Below are 23328 nucleotides of genomic sequence, written 5' to 3'. Positions count from 1 at the left end.
CCATTTCTTAAAAAGCTGCAGGAAAAAACAACTCTGATCTTCAAAAGCTAGAGTACTTGATTATTTCACATTACGTTCCTATCACAAAGCCAAACATTGAAAACATTGCTTTAGTTGCACATTTACAGGCTAATCCAAATCTTGTTTCTTAACTGAACCCAGAGTTCTAGGGCTTCAATGTTTCACTTGAAACACTGACAAAAACGAACACCCCAGGGCTAAGCAGTTGCCCTGCTGGGGCAATGGGTTTGAACCTGTCACCTCCTAAGGCAGGTACTTGGCTCTGAAGCACTGACACAGTGGGGGTTACAGCCTCAGTCCCACCTCTTGCAACAGCAGATCACCATCCAGGATAAGATTCCAAAGGCAACCACAATGACGAAAGATGCAATGACCACATACAGCACACTCCACTCTGAAAGCAAAACACCCCAGAGAGAAAGACGTTTTGGCACCTCATACAGTTGACAGTGTGCGCTTTAGGTGACTGTTCTTGGGAAAGGAAAAGAAGGGCCTGACCCTCTGCAGAATTAGAGCCTAGTGTCCATCCCTGACAGCACCACTAACTCACCCACGGAAGCCAGAGGCTTGAGATCCAGTGTGCACACTCGCTGCACAAAGGCATTTTTCAACGTGTGCTCATTTATAAAATTTGCTTTCCTGAGGCAGGAAAGCCTCTGTAGGGGCACGAGAGGAAAGAGGTGGGATTTATACGCAAAAAACCAGACTCAACTCTTCGGGAGCGTTCGCTGAGGGGGTCTGAAGAGGAGTCGCTTCCCTATCGAGTCTCACCTGCCTAGAAGGTAACACGTAGTGAGACCAGGGCAGGGACTAACTCCTCGTGTGAGCATCAGGTCAGGGGTACCGGGAGAAAGCAGGTACCGGTTACTCTGCCCACCCCGGGTTTCCAACACTGTTTGCTTTCCGAAGATGAACAACCCCAAGGAGGTGGCACGTACCACAGTTGCTCTCGCCGTCGCCCATCTGCACCCTGAGGAAGTTCTCCATCCAGAAGGGGTCGCAGACACAACGCTTGGTGAAGGAGTCGCAGCGTCCGTGCTCAGAGCAGTTCAGCTGACAGGCTAGGGACCAAAACCAGCAAGGTGAACTAAATGACTCGCACGTGAGGCAAAAACGGGACGGTAGAGTTCGATTCAGCCAACCCCCGTAGGCTCCAACTTGAACCCAGTCAGTCTGTAGTTCACCCACAGCTTAGTGCCCATAAAAGCAGTAGGAAGTGCAGGTGTAAGCACCTAGGCCTCGTGCCAAACTGGAAAGCCCCACTTCACTAACACCGTAACACGCACAACATGCTAAGAAAACGCTGCCTGATAAATCATGATTTCGATATAAAAGTTATGGAATTGGTATATTTGTTAAGTAAATGTTTTTAAATAAGGTTTGACTTTCAAATACAAACCTGGACTGAGAGACTGACAAGAAACAAATAGATCCTTTAAAGAGACCAAACAGAACTGAAGAGTGGCTTTTGAAGGCCACCAAAATCAGGAAATCGTGAAAATAATGACATAAATCTAGTTTAAAACATCTAATTGATCAGCAAACGATCCTCATAGGATGGAGCTCTTAAAAGAATCACATTGCTAATGTAAAGTTGTAAAAAAAAAAAAAAAAAAGAATTAGAAGGGAAACATTTCCTTCAGAGTGAGGTATGTGCTGCAGAGGAAATATGTTCACAGCTACTGAGATCTGGAGTTTTATTGTTTTCAGTACGACACTCGTGTCTTTGGCTGTGTTCCATTAACACCACGTTTCAGTTTTATAAGTATCAATCTGCTTTTGATGTTGTGAATTCTTATCTTCCCAGCAACGTTACAAGTAACCACTTGTATGAAGTTGAACAGTGAACAGACAGAACCAACTGGTAAATAACTGATTCATGTGTACTGACTGACTCACTTTCCTGTCTCCCATTTACTAACACGTGAAAGCCACTGGGGCGAGTGTGTGCGCGGGCACACGGGTGTTTTTAGCACACACGACGGTCCTTATTCTGCAGGCATCTGAGAAGGGGACAAAGAGTACCACAGCTCGTACCACAGCGACTCTTACTTACTGACTGTGTTAATCTCCAGCGCCCGGAAGATGAGGAAGTCCGACTGTTGTTTCCGTAGTTCGTTTTTTAGCGTCCAGGCTACCTCTCGTCCTTTGAATATCTGATGGGGAGGCTGGTTCTGTACAAAAAACACCATCTTCGTGCTGGAAGTCAGACAAAAATTATTATCTGCTGCTTCTCCAAACATCAGGCAGAGAGCCGTTCTCCCCACTCTGTCATTAGAGGGACTTAAAATCCCAAATTTATTTGAAGACTTCTGGCTCCATCTTGACAAAGCAATAATGGTTGACCTGGGCATGTGGCAAAAACCCCTTAGGGACATGTGGCCCATCGTTATCTCAAAGCTAGGACTGGACTGCTCTTCAGTTTGCTAATGCTTTGCTACCAAGCACATCTCAGTGTGTTCGTGCTAAGCCTGCGAATCCCCAAACTTTAAGATCCTGCCATCTTCATCATCTCCCTCCCTCACTGTGGGATCCTTAGACCTTACGACACATGGAACTTGGGGGCTCATTCAACTGCTCAGCACAGAGCTCCAGCATCAGAGAAGACAGTGAAGGTTTACAGTCTTGAGCAAAGCTTCGTTTGAATGCGCAAAGTGTTACAGCCAGAAAAAAGCACAGGTGAGGAGTATACTGTATTCTGCATCTTTTATTGCGTTAACTTTACGACAGAAGAACTGGCTCCTCCAGGCTTGCTAGCTTTGCAGAAGCCTGTGTGTCCTTCAGACTTACAAAAGGATGCATGGATGTTTCAGATTTATTATTACCAGTGAGCCTGTGAGTCAACAGGATATTAGTGAAGCCCTCGGAGTACGTGAAAAAAACAGCAGCTGGGGGGAAAAAGATCTTTTTTAAATGGTACGAGTTACTTTGATAGTTGAGGCGAAAATGGGATCTTGAAGCCATCTGTCAGAAAACAATCTCTGCTCTTCTATAACACTTCCCACTCTTCTGTCTACTTAATAAACATATAAACAGATGAAGCATTAATTGCAAGAATCCCTTACTTGCCTTACTCAGTGAAAAACAGTGGCAACCGGCCTGCTCATGGCAGAGATAGAAAGGTAACATTACAACAAAGTGCTGGCTCCTCCGTTCTGAGCTCTTCAGGTTTGCACGGACAATGAATTCTGATTTTACTGCTACAGCAGGCAACGTGGACACGAAGAAATCGATACATTACTGAACTCAGGAAAGTGTAAAGTATAACTGCAGATTTATTGCGGACTTGCTGCATGACTTTAAGCATGTCCCTTAAATCTTTTTCAGTGCTTTATCTACCTTAAAACTCCTCCACTTCTAGTAAAAATTAGGTGCAATATTGCGCTTATTTCCACAGATTACCATTCTGCCCGTGATAAGCTTGTTGCCATGCCACTCACATGCACGTTCAGGCGTCCTCAAACACACCTACAGTAACGAGGGACTGTTGTTAGCACAGAGATGGGTGCAGCTGTTGCTGTGACAACGCTACAGCGCCGGGCGCTGAAGCTTTCTGCAGAACAGTGAATTTCCCAGAGCAGCCATTTGTGCAGAGGTGGAAAGCTGAACTCAGTCGGGTACTTTGATGCCAAAGCAGCGTGGCCAGGATCCAGCTGGGCTGAACCATCCCTTGTAGGACCTGCTGGTCACTGCACTGGAGCTGAGCAACACTGTCCAGGCAGGGAACACGACCCTGGCCTGCAGCCCTGCCTGTAAGCAAACTTCCACTTGTTTAGAAGAGACCAGCTGTAGTTTATTGTAAGCTAAATACCAGTCAAACCCAAGTTTTCCTTATCTCTTCACACAAAAATTATACTGGCTTTCAACATTTTATTTTACGTTCAACTGAAGCAGTTGTGTAGGCAATAAAGCGAATGTGTAACTACAAAGCTGGCATGCAGGACCACTGCACACCTCTGGTGTGGCGTCAGTGGTTCACTCCCGTACCGAGCCCCGTTAATTCTCCAGTGATAAACCACAGCTGAAGAACATCCTTCAGATAATCTTCACAATTTTCAAAACGAGGTAAGATTAGTTCTGATTTTACAGATCAGGGGAGGGGCAAAGACAGCAGCAGCAAACAGCTTTTGAGGCCAATGCTCCATCTCCAGAGAAGACGGACACCCAAGTCCTGCCTGCCAACACACCTTCGCCCACCTGAGCAAGCAGGAATTATCGGTTTTAAGCAACAACTGCAGACATTCTGACTGTCCAATCTGCTTCCCAAAACAGCCCTCGATTTACTAAACCCTCAAGCAATCCCCTGCCACGTACAGTCCCAGCCCGGCCCTACCTTTGCTCAGTGTATGGTTGGATCTTCTGCACAGTGATGTCCGAGTCGAGGACCCCCAGCAGAACGCCGATCTGCCGGATGAACATACCCTTCTGCCTCTCCGTCAGCTGGCTGACATTGACATCCAGAATTATCTCCACAAGGTTATTTTTCCTAGGATCTAGTGAGAATGTGGGTAATACAGAGCTTTAGAAGTTCTTTCTAACAGACTGGGTACAAGTCAGGTTTCTAGTGTCTTTTCAGAATGTTTCTGAACATACAAGTCTGTGACTTTCACGAGTAAAGACAAGTGGTAGGAGTCAGCCCCCAAGAACCACATCAAAATCCCCAAGAACCACATCCCGCCCAGATTTTTGACTTTTACAGTTCTGAGCTGAACTAGACTACACATTTTAATCTCACTACACTGGATCCAGACAGAGGGCTTGCTGCTGCAGTCTAGGCAAATGTGGGGCAGCACAAAACCCAGCCTCACCGGGTTTGACTTCCACTGTGGTCCTTTCCACATCACTCTCTCCTTTGGCATCTGTTACTCTGAGGTGGAATGTGTAGGTCCCTTCTACCAGATTGGACAGGAGGAGGACAGGATGATGGTCTGAATTATTTAAGACTTCCTGGAAGGCGGAGAAAAATAAGTATCAGGAAACAAAGGATCAAACTAGCAGGATTTTTCAACATACTTAAGGATATCACTACAGGGTAATGGGTGCAACAATGAGCTTTACATTTCCTCAGGAGCTGTGAATGCTTCCTTTCACTGACTTTTGTGATGCTGCAGACTGCCATTTAAAAAAGAAACCTCACCCCAGCTGCAGGACTCCCCTCGTCCCGGGTCCACAAGTAGCTGACAATTCCTTTATCATCAGAGGACTTCGATCCATCCAACTCGGCTGTATTTGTGGGCAAGGTGATGACAACATTACCAGCAATCTTTGCAACTGGAGGCTTGTTTATCTCTAAGGAAACAGAAAGAAAGCAGATGGGAATTAAAAAAAAAAAAAAATAAAAAATCTACTCCATTAGATGTCCTGTAACCCAGAAATCACTATCTAACCCTGGGGGAAGAGAAGGGAAATTCTGTACCGCAGGATTCAGCCGAAGGTACTGTTCCTCCAGAAAAGGGTAAACCCCTGGCTTAGAAAGGCCATTTCAGCGCTTTCCACATTATTTCTCAGCCCTTCCTTCCCGGTGCTGTGTCTCTGAACACAGGTTTTGCCGAGCTGCTCAGAGACAGCCTGTGTCTCAGGCAGCCCTGCTCACGGCTGGACGTACCTTCTTTGACAATGACGTGGACCGAGCTTTGGCTCTGCAAGTTCCTCTCATCTTTAACTGTCAGAGTAAATTCGTATGTCCCAACTTGAAGGCCCATTACAGTGGCAACGCTGCTGTTGGCATTCTCCAGCTTGACACCGTCTGGGCCCCTAACCAAAGCACAGGAGGATCAGTTTAAACTTTGCACAGACCACAGGAGCCAGCCTCACACCAAACGGGAGGCTCAAGCTCAAGCAGAGTTTGTGGGGATGCAAACAGTTGCCCAGAAACACAGAGTCCATGACAAAAAGCAAAATTGTTTCTCCAGTTACAGCAATAAAATCAAAAGAGTAAGTGCAGCATTCAGAACAAAAAGCATAATTTCTGGTGGTTTAGTGCTTTTGTTATTTTTAAACTAGGGGAGCACTGATAACAGCATTTAAGTAGGGTGTAAAAAAAGTGGTACTTTCAGCAAAAACAGCTTGTGAACTGCACAATAAGCCATTTCTTTAAGAAAAGGTATAGAGCAAAAATAGTTCATTCGTTAGTAAGAGCTTTGCACAGACTTTGCATTAGCAAACAGAAAAAGCTACTGCAAGTTGCTCATAGGCTTTTTTCCTGAACTCCCTAAAGCACTTCAGGGAATTCAGAGTCTGAAGGGAATCATGACGATGAGAAGAGCACGGCCTCAGTCAAACATACTGCAAGAGCATCAAGTTCAAAGACCCTGCTGCTGTTTGATTACAAGAGTCAGTCAGCCAGACCACACGACACCGCTGTGATCGAACGTGGCTGCTCTCCTTGACAAGCCACAACCATGCTGAGAGCAGGAATCGGGCCTCGGGATGAAGGCAAAGCTATTTCTGCAGCTCTTCCAATTAAACATAAATCCCTGTCTCGTTCTAGTCACTGGTGAAGCTTGTCAGGCCCAGTGTGACCAGGAATTAACACAAGGAAGATGTGTGGAAGTGTGCCTTGTTTCAAATGAAAGACCCAAATACTTGCACAAGAACAAGGTGGAAGATGATACACACCGTGTTTTCTCCCAAAGAAAGGAGACTATCTTCTGGTCATCTGAGCTCTTGCTGCCATCTAGAGTGGTGCTGTCCACAGGAAGAGTCAATTCCTTATCTGGGCCAGCATCCGCCTTTGGGGGCTTATTGTTCTCTGGAAAAGGATGCAATATTTTTCACACACATGCCATAAAATGTGGAACTTAAAACCCCAGCACTCAGAATTTTCTCTGTGATCCCCAGTATATTTCTTGCCCGCTATCTCAACCGTGTACTCTGAGAACGTGAGGTTAAAAGCAGTTAACAGTTCGGATCAGTGTTTCATTCCCACATCTGCAATAAAATGAGAATGAAATCTAGGAGTTCTGACTTCTGCTCTCATTCTTCAAGTACTACTCCGTTTTTCCTGCTCCTGTGCAGGACCTAGCACTGTGGGCAGGGACAGCTGCTTGGAAATACAATCCTGTTGTGGTGGGACAATGTCAATTAGACTACATTGCGTAAAATAAGAGAACAGCCTAGAAAGGCAATATGCCTTATTCATTTATCAGTAATATACCAGTCTAGGAGGGTCCTAAATTGGGGCAGATTTTCTGCAAGCAGCACAAAGCTATCACAGGACCTAGACTGTGCTGACAGATTGCTGCTCACCAATAACCCCCGGACTGGAAGTGGCAAGGGCAGCTAAAGGCCGCTTACCCGGCTGGACGATCACCGTGACCTCCGCAGTGGATTGGTGCCCAGCAGAGTCAGTCACTATTAGCTGGTAAGTGTAATCACCTTCTTGCATCGCAGAGAGCTGTAAGACTGGTGTCCTCACCCCCTTTGAGAAAACATCCATGTATTATAAAGAATCCTCACACAGATGATAGACCAGGGGACTCTGCAATTGTTGTCAGCAGATTCTAGGGGCTGTTTACTAGCTCCTGCTATGGGCCAGAAGTCGGTGCCAGTTCAGCGTGCAAACCTCTCGCAGCTAAATTCATGCACAGCAACAAGGACGCTCTTGTGGAACGTAACAAGAGTAATGCCATACATCTGACCTCTGAGACTCAACTTGAGCAAAACCTCTGGGGAGCCCTGTGCAAATCATACACCTTGTGAATCTGATTCATGGACGTTCTTATTCCGTAAATTTGACAGTAGTAATAATCCTTAAAAGAAAAACGATGACATGGAAACAAGCTTCTACTGTTTAGTACTGAGGAGCGTCTGGCCAGTATCAGCAAAGTTGAGACTCCAAGGTTCAACCCAGAAGACCCAATCCCTTGTGTTTGTCCAGCTAAGGAAATGCATGACCACAAAGGTGTCCTGTGCATCTAAATACCATCCTGACTGATAGCTCCTAAAAGAGCACACAGTCTGGCTTCCACACCTGCTGAGAGCACTTAAGCATCCCTATTATACTGTCATTGATTTAGCCCTCACCGATGTTCTGAGAAGTCAGCAGCTGAACAGAGAAAGAGCACACTTCCCTAGCAGCCACAAAGGTTAAAGTCAGATACGTGGGTGTGATCACGCTGTGCGGAGACCTGTTGTGTGGGACATCAGAATCCAAAGCCAACAAGTTCCCGTCTCTCTCAATCCTCCATTCTTCAGCAGTATTTAAAACTGCATTGCTCAAGAAAGGAAAACAGGCTGCCCATGAAAACCTGCGGCTAGCCTGGTGACCAGTTCAGTCACTAAGCCATACCAGCTCCACATGGATTTAGTTTTAAGTACATATTTAATCATCAGATGCTGGCTCTGTGGGATTATGAGAAACATCTGCTAACAGTCAATTAAAAATGGTTTGTTACAGAAAAAAAAGCCAGCTAGTGAGTAACCGAGGTTGAGTACCAGAGACCTGCACTGACCTGCATCTCCATCACCTTCCCTTTGCTGTTAGGGCTGAGCAGCCACTCGTAGCTGACAATGCTGTGATCATCGGTGCTCTGATTCCCGTAGAGGGTGATGGAGTTCTGAGGCAGGGTGATCACTTGGTTTGGGCCTGCATTTGCCACTGGAGGATAATCCACGGCTTTGTTCACAGTCAAGTTTGCAGTGGTGGAGTTGCTGGCACCATCCGAGTCCACTACTGTTAGACTGAAGGGAGGGGGGAAAAAAAAAAGTGAAAGCAGTGAAGAGGCATTATTATCAGAGCTGAATGCAAAACACTGGCTGGAGTTAAAAATTAAAATGAAATGAAATAGAAGAGTTAGAAACTTAAGACACTTTTAAGGACAGGATAGTAATTTTTTTCTGAAGTGAATAAAACCTATGGTTTGAGGCAACTGTGCTTTCTCTGGATAGAAACCTCCCCCAAATGCCCAATTATCAGCCTCAAAGCAATGCAAGAAATTTAACAGCCACATCCATCTCTCACTGGAAATCTACCAACTATTTCCAAGATAAAACTGTACTAGTGAAAAATCATCAGCTTTCAAGTACAGAGTTGTGATGGAAAAGACCTCCCTGAGCACGACACTGCCTCCTGCCAGAGATGTTCGTTAACAGGGACACACAAGTTCATTACTAATCCACAAGTGGCCTGACCACAGCACGCTGCCTCAGGTGCCACAAACCAGAACTGCTTTTTGCTGAATCAAGGTCTGAGCATCGATCTGATTCCTTCATATACCAACTGCCTAAGAGGAAAACAGTGTTCAGTTACAGGTACTCAGGTTTATTTCATTCTAAATAGATCGGCTGATGCAGTGTGTGGACATCACACCAAAATGCAGGCCAAGGGAAAAATCATAGAGCAAACCTTAAAGTAAAATCAGGTACTATCTATTGATCAGGTACATGTGTAAAATCATTAGGCCTCATTCACTTATACAAGACACCTTGCATTTAAAAACTGGATTTAAAGACTGCATTTCTTCCTAAGCTTTTACCCCAACAGTTTAGTTTTGACATTTCAAGAGACCTTTTGTAGCACTGGCAGACAATTCTGCTATCCCCTTAAACCAGTGCTGCAACTTCAGAATAAGAAGTAGCTGGATAGCTTATCTCTTCTGAAGGGAAAAGCTATGAAACTACCTGAAAGTGCAGGAGTGGAGAGAGAGAGAGTACATCACAGAATAAGAGTTCTCTCCCTCTTGGTTTTTCTGGGTTTTGTTTGTTGTTTGTTTGTTTGGGCTTTTGTGGTGTGTTTTTTTTTTGTTTTGTTTTGGTTTTTTTTTAAGCCAGACTAATGTTTCAGGAATCTCACATCTTACTCCTAAGGGATGAGAACTGATTGACTCTTCTGGGTATAACCTACCTGAAGGTGTAATTCCCGGGTACCAGGTTGGTCAGTGTCAGTATGGCAGTGTCGCTGGAAACCTTCTCCTCCCGCAGAGGACCCTTCAGTTCTTCCCAGTGATAGCTGACAATTTTATCATCATCAGTGCTTTCTGGTTCAATTACAGAAAAAAAATTGCACATACAAGGAGTTGGAAAATGCAGCTTCACAAACCCCAGATGTTCAGTGCTCCATTTCAGCCCTGGGCTTAGAAGGCAAAGGCATTTTAGGTCCAAGCCCCGAGGTCTCTGCTACGCTCAGATACCCAGCTGTATGCTCTCCTCTACCCTGTTTCACAGGTACGCTCAAACACCCTTAATCCCAGGTTTGTATGCGTGCAGGGGGCAGACAAAAAACCCCAAACCAAAACACTAAAACCAAAAAATACTACTAGTTGGGGGTAAAACAACCCGAATGTATTTAAAGAAACTCCTGAAAAGCCCTAGTGCAGGCCAGGATCAGTAATGGTGGTGTTTGCTAGCTAACTAATACGTTTGAAGCTTAAGGGAAGAGGCCAATAATTTTGACTGACAGTCACTTTCTTTATTCTAAGCAGACACCTCTAGAGATTTTCCTTTTTTAGGCGACTGGCTCAGGCCAGTGCCCTTCAAAAGGGAAGATGGAAGAGGTGCTGTCATGGGCGTATTCCCCTCTCCTGGCAAGAGAGGCTGAGTCTTTTTGCTGAAGTGTGTTTGACAGTGTCACAGCCAGCTCCTCTTCAACTTGATCCCAAGGGCCAGCCCCGAACCAAACACACAGAAACCAGGCTTGCTAAACCACCGCACTTAAAACTGCAGGTACTCACGGCTGCCGTCGATAACAGTTGAAATGGTTGGCAGTGAAATCTCCTGGAACTGCGGGGACACGATGGCAACAGGAGGCTGATTCACCCGAGGCTCTGCAACAATAACCGAGCTGTTACAATGACATCTACAGGCAGATCACGATAAAAAGCCCTGGCCAAGGAACTCTGCAAACCGACTGCCTGTGTGCGCCAGGAGCAGCAGGGTACATACTGCACGGCCTCTTCCCTCTCCCAGCCCTGTCTACCCGCCAAGTCCTGCAGTCAGAGAGCCCAGGAGGAGCTCAAAGTGTGGGGCTGCTGTGCCACAGAGCTCCAAAACAGCCACCGATCCGGCTGACGGCAGAGAGCTGCACAGTCAGCAACAGTAACTCAGGCTTTCAGCAAGTTAGACACCAGTTTGAGGAAACACTGCTAACAAAAGGGATTTAAAAAAGCAAAGAGGTGAACTGCCACCACACCGGTCCTCTGGAAATGGCTGCACTGCACCAGTTCCCCAATACTGGGTCAAGCATTCAAGCACAGACCATTCTACGAGCAGCACCTAAGGCTTCTTGCCGAAGTTTGGCTGCTGCTCCGAAAAATGAACAATTTTGATGCAGGCTGCCAGCTGCAGATTCACTGCTTATAAGGAAATGATCAGCAACAGCATCCAGAAGGCCAGCCACACACTCTTGCTAATTTAGGGAGTGCAAGAGGACTTCTTTGCCCACAAAGGTTGTTGAAAAAGTCTTGCTGAAGTGTGTGGAATAAAGGGTTTTTTGCATAAAAGGAGATGCAGAACCCGTGGCTGTCTCTTTGCAGAGGCCATTTAAAAAGTGAGACCTGGTAAGACAGTCAGCACAAGCTACTATATCTACACCAGCTCATCTGCAAACCACGTCTTACAGTAAGGAATGAGATTTGACTTAACCTGCCTGTGGTTGGGAATGACATTCTTTACTAGACAGGGAAGAAAAGAACCTCCAAAGGAACTGCAAAGCTCTGGCTTCCCTTCACTTTTTGCTCCTGCTGCTATAAGCTTTTTACCAGGTTACAGCTAGTTTTTCTTGAAGCAGTGGCTTTCCAGGGCGAGGCATTTGCTGAGTGCTTTTGTATCAGTATCGCAGCTCTTTTATTGAGTGCTCAGCCCGCGTGCAGTGCAGCAGAAATAGCTATGTGTGTTAGTAAGAGTTTCACATCTCAGGGTATGACTTAATACACGTACATCTATACCCAGTTCACAGCACAACGGATTTTCACTACGTTAAACCAGAGTCCACTCAAATAACCAAACCACCAGGCTACAGGTATCAGGGTTTGTCAGAGACAAAGCTAAAAAGAGACACAATTCCACCAACTCACTCGGATTCACTGTTACATTCACGTAACCCTCTCCACGTGCGTTTTCCCCATCAACGACGACTTTGAATTCGTACAGACCAACAGTAAGCTGGAAGTAAACACAGAAGATAATTTACATTCAGGATGGTGGCACCCTGTCAGGAGCCGTTAGAAGGTCAAGTTACCACACTCTGGCACAGTAGCACATCGGCAGCATAAGCCACAGGCAATTAGGTTCAAGCTGCAAAGCATGGTTTCCACACCAAAATGGTGTTACGTATCTTTTAGTTTACAACAGCTATGCAGAAATTTCTTTCTGTCACAGGTGCCGCAGGATTGTCAGTCAGGCTTTATTTTCTAGCAACAATAGGCAAAGAGAACAAGAGATAACAGAGATTAGTTCGGGTTGTCTGGCCACAGGAATCTGTACTAGCAGATTGCATTTGAGATGAGAAAGGCTGCACATAAGAGAAGAAAATCTCTTCTTGTGTGTTTTTACAAAGGAAAGTATTTCTTCTCTTCTAGGTGACACGAGTCAGGCTGTCAGCCCTTCGTCACTCACCGCTGAACCAAGATGAGAGGGTGAAGGACTAGCTGCTGGCCAGCAATCATGGTACCCAAAAGGCTGACGCCCTGACAGAGATAGACACGCTCCTTTCGAAGGGCTTTTCTCTACACGGTATTGCGACTAAAGACTGTAGTTTCCCGAGTGCAGCAGAATCCAAGACGCTCAAAGGAATGTCTCATAAATACAGAACTGTATTTTCACCCAATATTTAAAGCCGTTTCCTTGTTAAGTATCCCCACGTGCAGAAACAGGCAATCCTTTCACTGTTAGAGCTTGTCCAAAAGCAGCAGCCAGGGTGTGCTGCAAGGTACTCCAGGGCTCTCGTTAATGGAATCAGCAAGTCCCTGTCCCAGTGGGCAGTACAAGGCTTCAGACCCAAACAGACCACCACACTGTTTCAGTAGCAGAAATATTCACAACCCTTTGTTAATGTTAAATTGTGCTATTTGTACGGCCTGACACACCGCTTGTAGGCAGCTTTTTAGATCCTGAAATCAATTTCTCCTTTCCCTCATGCCAAATCAATCTCCTTTTTATAAGAGACTTAGAAGAGGGCTTGCAGTCAAGTGTTGGCTGACTGCCCGTCATGCAATTTCCTATTCACCCTGAAATCACACACAAGTCTTTCCTGGCTGCCGGGGTCCTCATCTTCTCCACCTGGCATTTAACACAACAGGATTCAAAGCAGCAAAAGCATTACCTTAGATAACTTAAGGGTCTGGGAGTGCTTCCCTTCCATTTCTCCACTGTAGTCTTTTGGATGAGTAATCAATTCCCACTCATAGGAATAAGTGGTTCCTTAAAACAAACAAACAAAAAAGTCCAGACATTTGTTTTTAAAAGACATGCTAAAGAAAAGTAAAGTATTAAACATTCAAACATTTACAAGGCACATTCTGCTGCACTATGGAGAAATGAGACAGCTTGGAGTTTGGGCTGCAGCTTTTTGGGAATATACCCAGGAAAAGAGACAATCTGTGCTTCTAAACACATTTACTCTGGAGCCAAACCCCATCTTTCAGCCTCTAAGGCATTAAAGAGCTTGGGAACAATCACATCTCCAGAATAATAAGAGAGAAAATCTTATTGTGCCCTCAAATTCTGCAGAAACAGCATAAGGCCAGTTTTTGAACAGGAATGCCTCTATCTCTGTTGCTGCACAACACGTAACATGCTTGCCTCTCCTCTGCAGTCTCTCACAGCCAGTGTGGACAGAGCCATAGATCAGAACTTCATAAATACCTGTGAATGATTTGCCTGATGAAATGAGAAGTGTATAGAAGCGTGTTCCTCAGCACGTCACCCCCCCCGTGTCAGATTTCAATCTCCCAAATGAGAGGTCACTTGCTAAGACAGATTGTCACCTATCAGCAAATATCACAAACAGACGCCAAAGATCCACTGCTTCCTCACATACCACTTGGAGAAGGTCATCTCCCAAATCTAATTCTGTAGCACTTCCAGTGGTTTTTGAGTCTTGCTATTTTCTGTGAGAGGCAGCATGAGGTAATAACACGAAATGAGGAATTTCTACAGGGAAGTGTTCTCTGACAGGACACATTTTCAAAACGGCCCTTATTTAATATCAGATATAATCCCTGTTTGCCATTTCACCACCACAAGCCCTCAGCAGAACTCCCAGGGAAGCCTTACGGGGTGGTGGCTCAGGAAGCACAAACGCATTCAGCTGAACTTCATTCTTTGGCAGGGTCACTTCGACGCTGTCTCCAGCAGAAACTACCAGCTCCTTCATAGCTGTGAGGGAGAAACACAGAATTGAAAGAGGAACAGGAAAAAAATTAAAATACATACATAAAACCCACCTTGGTTTCAGAGTCGGTGGAATAAAAACCAGCTACAAATGGCTGTATTTTGTAAACAGCCCATCGCTCAATATAGCTCCCGTTTCAGGTTTCGCTCTCAGTGTTAATGCAAAAGCACTAATGGGGTTTTACAATTTTAAGACAAGCCCCAAATTACTCAGTCATCTTTCTCTTTGCTCACTGTGCAGCTCTTGCTCCTTTTCTAAAAGAGCTGAAACGTGACCCTCAGGCCCTGTACAGGGGAATATTCACCAGGTCCAGCAGGACGGGAAGGGTTTTACCTGACAGGTTTTCGACAGAGAACCCAGCTGCAGTCTCATGGCACAGCAAGACAAACACTTGCTATTTACCAAACTGCAATTCCCCATCTTCACAAATATATGAAGAATCCAAGGTATTTCTTTTTTGAAAAACTGCCTGGGGGCTAAGAGATTTTTTTTTAAAAAACTGCATAGCTACTACACGGAATATGGAAACTCAAAATACAAACCTGTTCTTTTTATTTATATTTTCTCTCCAACCCCTTCTTAAGAATTTTCTTGCCATTCCATTCCAAGTAAATTGACAGGTAGTTTGTTTGTAAAGACTACAGGGTCAAGACTTAAAAACTGCGGCCGGTGACTTTTCTGCTTGTTATCAACATTAATGCAACCAGAAAGTTGTCTGTGTTTCTCATCCTCCTCTTCCCTTCCCATTTGTTTTATTTTTGTGTTTTTATTATCGGGCCTTGGAATTACACATGGAAAACAAGAATCAAAGTCGTTTTACCCTAATTTGACCCTGTCAAAGGCAATGTTATAGAGTAATGCACAAAACATCCAAGTTAAAGAAGATAGGGAAGATGTCATTAAACATTTAGCCCTTCTTCCATCTGTTTATGAGCTACTGGAATTAACCCGTTAACTAAAAGAAAACAAATTCATCAAATTCTTTTCTTCCCCTCTCAATTACTCCAGGTCTTGGGATAGCATAACTCCATCAGTCTTTCAGCTGCAAGCAGTTCCAAGGCAAAAAGAAATCTGATCTCATTAGGAAAAAAAAAAACCCCAAACCCAAACAAACAGACAAAAAAACCCCCAAACCCTGCTTGGAAAAACGACCCTTCACATTTTTGTATTATTTATCAAAATAAGGAGGCCGTGGCTATGTTACTTTTCCAACACAAGCCACTGAAGATGTTTAAAATATATTTTCCAGTTTTAGCTGGGGTAAACCCTTAAAAAGAATACTAACTTGTATAACTATCCAATGAGCTTCCTGCCAAAAATGTCTCTGGATGCAGCGTTTCCTTTACACTTTCCCTTGTAAGGGGAAGGAACCCTAAATTCAAAAGAAACTCCGCTGTGAATACTTCAGCAAACTGGATTAACTGAATTCTGAGATCTCACACAACCAGTATACACCATTCGCTGTACATACACGTCCTCACAGGGTGAGCTAACGGCCTGGGCGAGCTAACAGAGCTGGCCAAAGTGCATTTTGGCTTTTACACATTTACAATAGTTTGTTTTAAGAAATACCAGTGTGAACGGAAACATCATTTTGCTGCAAAGCACGGGCTAACAGCCAAGTACACTGTTCCCCATGGCTGAACTGTGCACAGACGTTTCAGGGACAGAGAGAAAAGTATCAGTCACACCCCACTTTGAGCAGACATTAAGGTTTCTGCTCAACTTGATAGACAGCAGTGGGTCAAGACTCCTGACAGAATGCTTCAAGGGACCACGCCTTGCACCAAGCCTCAACTTCCACTTTGGGAATTAAGATATCACCATTACTTTCAAGCTGTTCTCAGAAATGGATCCAACGGTTACATGGATTTATGATGCCAAAGTCCCAAGCTCAGAACTCACTAATTAATGAGGTCCAACTGGCACCTACGCTTTTTCAAAGGTAAGAATTTCTGAAATTATCTCGTATTTTTCAACGCTGCTACGGCTTGTCACCAAAACCTGACTAGATGACACTTGCTGGGGTGTTTCCTGCCTGTTCTCACCTGGTGTGGTGGCAGTAGTGCTCGGTGACGCAGCAGGGCTGGTCTGGATCGTAGGAATGCTGCCATTTGGGGGAACTCCACTTGGCACAGAAGTAGCTGTCTGTATCTTCATTGGGCTTTTCGCTGGCACGGGGCTGATGGTGGGCAACACGTCTGAGGAGTGAGGATGGACCAAAGCATCATCTGGCTGCCCTGGCTCCTCAGTCTTCCCTGTGGCTGTCAAACCCTGGGCTACAGGACTGGAGAACGTGGCCAACACCAGTGGTTCTGGTGCGGATGTTCCTGGGTGGATCTGTAAAGGAAAAAGTTGTCTTAGTTTGAGCTGAACCCTGAATGTCAGTTTTGTTTTGCTGTGTTTAAGTCGCACTTCACCTCCTCTAGTTAGGAAAGCTGAAAAGTCCCTGGTTTGTTTTTCCCAGAAGCAGGATGTTTTATTGCTTCCTCCTCTCTCTTGAATTGTTTCTCAAACAATTGTTTTTCAAACTGGCAACGTGTCATGAGTGGGGTCCCCCAGGGATGGGGAAATGAGGGGTCATGCCCCATGGAAAAGATGAGAGGTCATGGGTACAAGTTATTCCTGAGGACATTCTGATTGGACACAAGAGGAAGATTTTTCACATGGAGAACAATCAGCTGTTGGAAAAATCTCCCCAGGGAAGTGGTGGATCCCCCAACATTGGGCACTCTGAAGATTCAGTTGGACAGGGGGCTGGGCCAGCTTGTCTAGACCCTGCTTCTGCCAAGAAAGCTTGGACCAGATGATCCTTGAGGTCATTCCAAGCTGGTGTTCTACGATTCTGTGATTCTCCATGTTCTTCCTCCACAGCAGGTAGGGTTTCTAGCTCAGCTGAACACCAGTTAAGACCACAGATTTAACTACAGCACCCTGAGTACTGTGGCTGCTGATGTGGCAAATGTGACAGAAGATCTAGGTTTGAAACTGCAGTGAGCGGAGCTAAAAGAAGTGGGATAAGACAGAAGCAAAAAAACAGGAACCAGGAACTGGGGTTCATTTGGGCCATTTATTTTGGCTACGTATTCCTTTTTCTAAAGCTGTGCAGTTGGCAAGCACAAAGCAGGAGGATTGCAATGGCATTTTTATATAATAATCAAACCTTTGCAGCAAGAGGAAATTTATTTCAGAATCACTCTTCAAAGCAACGTGACCTGACACGAGCAGTTCCCTGCGTGCATGCCACAGGAGATGCTGCTGGGGCAGAGAGCCGAGCTTGCAGGCAGAAAGTTTGCTCACATCCACACAGGATGAGCCACTTTATTGAAAATAATCAAAGTGGCAGGCACAATTTCCTTTCTTTCATCAGAAAATTCCTTTTACAGTACCTAGCCCCATTCCAGTTCTTCGCTTGCCAGGCAATACTCCTGACATTTTACCTTCCACCATGAAGTACATGTGTGTAGCACATTTTGTTGAGCTAACTCTACTTTGAAAGCATCTGCTAAATATTTTAAATGGAGCAATTTACCATCTTCGACTTGGGAAGCGTTTGGGAGCTGCACTGCCCACCACAACTCCCCACTGATCAAGAAACTCGTATCGGAGGAAATATTCTCAAGGTTTTATACCATGCTGTTGGCATTCAATCCAGGAAACAAGAACTGGAAAAACACTCCAGACCACGGTGGGCAACATCCTGGTCAGTAAATAGGTTGGGTTTCAGAAAACACTAAATGCCAGTTGTAAAAATAAAGGTATGCTGCACGTACTAACAGCCAGCCAAGCCAAGAGTAGTAATGAAGTCACTGAAGGCTTCTCTGCAAGGTTTTTTTGCAGTCTTGGGCAAATCATTGCTAATTTTCCCTCAGTCACAGCCTTTAAAACAACTCATTTGTGTGTTTGATTAACGTCTGAGCTTTATGTGCCAAAGAAACACTGTTAGTGTTGCAGACATAAGCTGTTTTTCTCTATTTGCTTATTTGTTGATGGGCTTCCTTTATCTCTGACAAAACTACGGATTCTTTGGAACAAAGGTATAGGCAAAACCTGGCATACTGCTCTGTGCTGCTCGTTGTCACAGCCCCAGGACAGCTGCCTGCCCCAAGCAGTGCCACCTTACACCCACTAATAACTCCGGTCAGTGCAGGACACTGACTGCCTTTTACCAAGCATCCAAGGAAGATGAAGTTAGAAATGCTGGCACGACAGGGGGGGGGAACAGCCAGGCAGGAACTCAGCCACCTGAGACAGACTCTTTAGGAAAGGCAGAAAAAATCTCTGTGACTTCATATCACTATGGGAAAGCATTTCTTGCTTAGCAAGAACCAACGCAGAAGAAAGAAAAGCTGTCACAAACATGCAGAAGACCAGCACCCGCCTGCTGCGCGCGGCAGCTGAGGCTCCACTTTGCTTGGTAATATTTTCAGTGAGCCAGATGCTTCCTTGACTCACTTTTTAATGCCTAAAAAAACCCCACAGCTTTACAGTTAAGAGAGATCCTCTTCCTTCCAGAAGACTTCAGGATGAATTGACAGCCAAATGTCTGCAGAGATCTCGAATGAGATAAGCCTTGCCTGGGGCAACACAACAGTCAAAAATGCCTCTCATGCTTGCAAGCTGAGACATTTCTTATCTTTACTCCCTAACCCCAAATTCTTTAGAGCAAAGAACAGAGATTTCATTCTTGGGGATAAACGAGGAGGAGACTAGAAGTTTGCCAGCTGTCCCATCTTATTAGCTTAGAAAATAGAGAGAAGTGGCATATTGGCCTGAGTGAACGTAAAAGTGTCAGACGCTTTTGATTCCAACCCCTAACTGCCTTTGGCCTCAGACAAGTGACCTGCTCTCCCTGAGTGTCCTACGTCTGTAGGATGGAACTAGAGCAGGTATGTGCACCAGAATCCACACTGAACATAAGTTACTTGAAAAAACCCCAACCCTGTGTTCTGGAATTCTATTATTTTTTAATTTAAACGGGCCTTACTTTGCTAAGCCTGGTTTGAATTTACAAAATAGGCTCTTTTCAGCTTTGTGTGTCCTTAGTTGTTTTCACTAGGTCTGCAAAAACCCTTAAGACACAAAAACGTGGGCCACGTCACAAACCACTACAGACTTAGTGCTGCCTGTGGAGTGACCCTCCCTCCTTCCTCACAGGGTAAGAAGCGCCCAGCACTAGAAGGAATCACAACAGTAAGAGTCCAACACTGGCCTCGGGAGGGCCAAGGGTAGCCAGAACTGGGAGTGCAGGAATGAGCTCCTGGCTCCGTTGTAACAACTCCACTTTAAAGGCTGCAGGCTTCTCCAGTCTGCTGCAGAGCTGCTGCAGTGCTGCAGTTCTCCTCAGCAGTGCTGCACTTAAATACTTCTCCCAGTTGGCTATTAAATGCATTGCTATATTTTAAAATTGACAAGTATTTCTACGAGGCAGGAAAAAAAAAAATGGTGCCTGGAAAGTGTCACTCACTAATGGAAAAACACAAATTTCTCTTCCTTAGTTAAGGGCTGATGAGCAGGGTGCACTGCGGTTTATCCTGGTACACTCTCCTTCACCCACCTCTGGTTCCACAGCATGGATACAGTAAAACCAGAAATTAAAGCCAGCTGCACACGAGCGAGTGACACTGCAGATGGCTACGGAGCTATCGGAACTGCAAGAGGAAAATTAAAACTCAGCGAGGCAACGCCTTCCTAAAACCATCACTTACCTGCTCCCGGAGTCTCTAGGAGCAAAGGAAAAGATTTGCCTTCACACATTCAATGCTCATCAACAGAAAAGGAGACTATGCACATTAATTTCTTTCTCCCTTTTTAGAGAGGAGTTAAGAGCCGCTTTGACCTCAGATGTCCTTTCCCACTTCAGACGTTTGATGCTCCCAGGTACGAGCTGCTTTGCACACAGGAATGATCCAGCATTCTCCCACCTGCCAAACCTCCTTAAAGGACAGCACGGAACACCCAGCACTCACCTGCTGAAGCCACGTGCTCCACGTACTGCACCAAATCTAGCCCAAGTGAAATTCTACCAATTCCAGCATGTGTGTAACTTTGACTTATGTTGGCCCCAAACCAACCTAACTTGGAAAACTCCCTGCTTTAGCATCTCCCTCCTGCAACGGCTGGCCATGCCCCAAGTACACAGCCCTGAATGTTATCTCCTTGGCCTAAATTAAGCTGCTCTCAGATCAGAAACACAAGGACAGCTGCATAGCTTGCCTTATATTTTGCAGGTGAAAGTTGGATGGTTCAATAATCAAGGAATTAGCCCAGGGCTGGGTAGAACCAGCTTCAGCTCAACACTCCTATTTAGGTGGATTTTTTAATTCTTTCTCCTCCTCAAAAACTCTACCCTAAAACTCAAAAATGTGACTGCCAGGAATTCCACCACAGCCAGTACATTTTAGTAAGAAGTTTTTATTTTGATGAACCTGCATTTTGTCAAGAAATACAGACTTCACTAGCAAAAAAACCCAAAACAACACCACAGTAAAGAGAAGAAAAACCTTTCCTCAGCACACATCCAACAGTGCACCCTAATGACAACAGGAGTGCTTCCTAAAGATGGGAACATAGCCTAGATACTCAGCAATATTCAGAAGTTGATTTATCCATCTAATTTAATATTTGCAACCAGTTTACTTGACAGGCACTGAACAGTAAGAGTATGACAACTCGGAACGCAGCACTGCAAGCTGAACTAGCAGGGAGGTACAACAACTATTACCCAAGAGCAAGGGAAGGCATTTAAGACTGGCTGTGAAGAAGCCTCCCCAGACGTAGCACGCTTAACAACTGAGAGAAGGGGGTTGGGGTGTAAATCTCAGATATTAGGAGGAGGAAAGAACAAGCAGGGTGGAAATGCTGCAGTACTGCAGGAGCGAGAGAAAGCTGAGATCTTAAGTCAGCCCTAAATGCTGTGGGGTTCTGGAAAATCAAACGTTTGTAAAGTTTTAGTGTATGATTTCACACGCCACCCGGGCTGCCCTGGAGCTCTCGGCAGTGTCCCTTGGCTGCTCTCCACATCCTGCTCTGCAGGGTGGTGGCTCAGACCAGGCACAGCCCTACCTGGAACCAAGAGTTGAATACAAGGGAGAGAAACAAATTCAGTCAAGTTTCTAGAAGAAGAACATAACTACAGGAAAAGGCATTAGGCTTCAACGGTGCTAGAAACATGGCAAAAGGCATTTAAGGAACAGTTTCACAAAGCAGAATGCTTTCTATTTCACCACCACAAGTGCACGGACTTTTTTGTATGATAAGGCTCGGAAAACTATTTTTGGATTAAAAAATATAATTTAACAATTCAAATGTGCCAATTTCTCTTTAAAGACTAACATCCAGATTTACCAGTTTAACACTGTACGTGTTTGGAGTAGAGACTAAACTGCTTTCATTCAACCAATGCCAATGTAAGCTTTTGTGGATTTGAGAAAGTGACGCAGTCTTCAAAAACAGAACAAAATTTGGCATTAAGATGCCAACTCAAGCAAGCAGGCTGGCACAAAAAGCACACTGGAAACTCTACGCACGAGTCTGTAAAGTAACGTATTTAACTGCCTCAATTCAGCGCTCAACAGCTTATTTTATTTTGCGGATCTAAAAAGGTACTTTCACAGGTAACAGTTTTCAAGGTCCAGGGACTTCCCACTGACATCACCTCTCCCCTTCCCTTCTCATCTGGCCAGGATGCTGTGTGACTGTGCACACACAAGCATTATCGTGACCTTCATATCCCCTCGCCTCCCCAAAGATAGTTTATCCCAGCTAGAAAGAGGGGGATAAACCCCCTGCCCCCCCCAAACCAAACAAAAACCCCAACCCTTGGCCTTGCCTTGTTGCAAGCAGGCATCCAGAAAGGTTTCCTATCACTTAAGCAGTTCTAAGTCAAAGTCAGCATAAAGCAAGATTGAGCAGGAGGGTGACGGCTGTCCCCGCAGCCCCGTTTCAGCCCCAGCCATCACACTTACCTGTGGCAAGCCAACACCGTCTGTGTCACTGGATCTGTTCACGTTATTGCTTTTAGGAGGGAACAGGCTTTTGGTTTTCTGCTCTCTTGGATTCTGTCCACTTTTCAGCGAGTCTTTCTTTTGATTTGGGTGGCCTTCAGGAACAGGCCTCTCTGCCACTAAGCGCCTCAGGACTTGATCCTTCAAGCGTTCTGCTTCGCTTCGGCCGCTTCTAGATTTGCTGGCTGATGCTCCAGCTGCAGCCTCGCCGCTGGGGCTCGCTGCTATATCCCTTTCCAGGGGCTCCACCCTGCTACCTGCCAAGCTCCACGTCTGGAATGACCTCCGCAGTCTTTTTTTCCTCTGGACAGGGATGCCCCAGTCCAACCACTTGTGAGACCAGGCCTTCGTGTCACCTTCCATCTGAAACTTTAAGTGCTCTGTGCTTTTTGATTTCTTTAAAAACACCAAGACAGAGTCAGAAAAGCCAGTCCTGTTTGCCTGACACACACCAGGCGCAGTGCAGTTCACCTGGATGCACATATTTTCCAAGAACCAAAAGGCATCACAGGTGGGGCTCTGGCAGCAAGCAGTGTGACAGGACCGGAGCGTATGAAATCCTTCCAGAAGCTGTAAATGGTGATCTTCCCACGATCTCAAACGGCCACCAAACAGGATTTTTCCCGGCTCACATTTAGATCTGTTCCAGTTTGCATCTGGGGAAGGGGAGGGAAGATAAATAAAAACAATTCTTAATCCTTGAAAGCACCGGGCAACAGATCCTCATCACTACTGTCAAGATGAATTCAGGGCACGGGAGTAACGCAGGAGAGAGGGTACAGACAGTAAAACGGGGGGTTCTCAGAACCCACACCTGGCCTCAGTACCCAGCACTGACACGAGATTTGAAGCAGCAATCTGCACCTCCTACCAAAGGGACCACCACCCTTTCAGACAGTAATGGAGCTCAAGCCACTTGAACCCAGGATCCCGAGTGCAGGTGCTTACTCTGAGCAGTAAGGAGCACTGCCC

The 23328-nt window shown here is 45.4% G+C and overlaps 1 protein-coding gene across 1 annotated transcript in view; it reads right to left on the bottom strand.

Annotated features, from left to right (window-relative positions):
- The window catches only part of KIAA0319L (KIAA0319 like), a 33990-nt gene that overhangs the window by 3820 nt on the left and 6842 nt on the right, over positions 1-23328 (bottom strand). The window contains exons 3-19 of the mRNA XM_074926402.1: positions 22318-23012; positions 16399-16690; positions 14233-14334; positions 13280-13377; positions 12033-12120; positions 10692-10784; positions 9866-9998; positions 8475-8703; positions 7318-7441; positions 6640-6772; positions 5627-5775; positions 5159-5310; positions 4830-4968; positions 4355-4514; positions 2078-2220; positions 960-1082; positions 325-415 (exon numbers count right to left, since the gene is read on the bottom strand). Coding sequence (XP_074782503.1) covers positions 325-415; positions 960-1082; positions 2078-2220; positions 4355-4514; positions 4830-4968; positions 5159-5310; positions 5627-5775; positions 6640-6772; positions 7318-7441; positions 8475-8703; positions 9866-9998; positions 10692-10784; positions 12033-12120; positions 13280-13377; positions 14233-14334; positions 16399-16690; positions 22318-23012 — 2944 coding nt within the window. The remainder of the gene's footprint in view (positions 1-324; positions 416-959; positions 1083-2077; positions 2221-4354; positions 4515-4829; positions 4969-5158; positions 5311-5626; positions 5776-6639; positions 6773-7317; positions 7442-8474; positions 8704-9865; positions 9999-10691; positions 10785-12032; positions 12121-13279; positions 13378-14232; positions 14335-16398; positions 16691-22317; positions 23013-23328) is intronic.

This window comes from Athene noctua, chromosome 24 (assembly GCF_965140245.1).
Source record: "Athene noctua chromosome 24, bAthNoc1.hap1.1, whole genome shotgun sequence".
Classification (NCBI taxonomy): Eukaryota; Metazoa; Chordata; class Aves; order Strigiformes; family Strigidae; genus Athene; species Athene noctua.
Note: the sequence above shows the minus strand (reverse complement) of the source record. Positions and strands in the feature narration are given on the sequence as shown.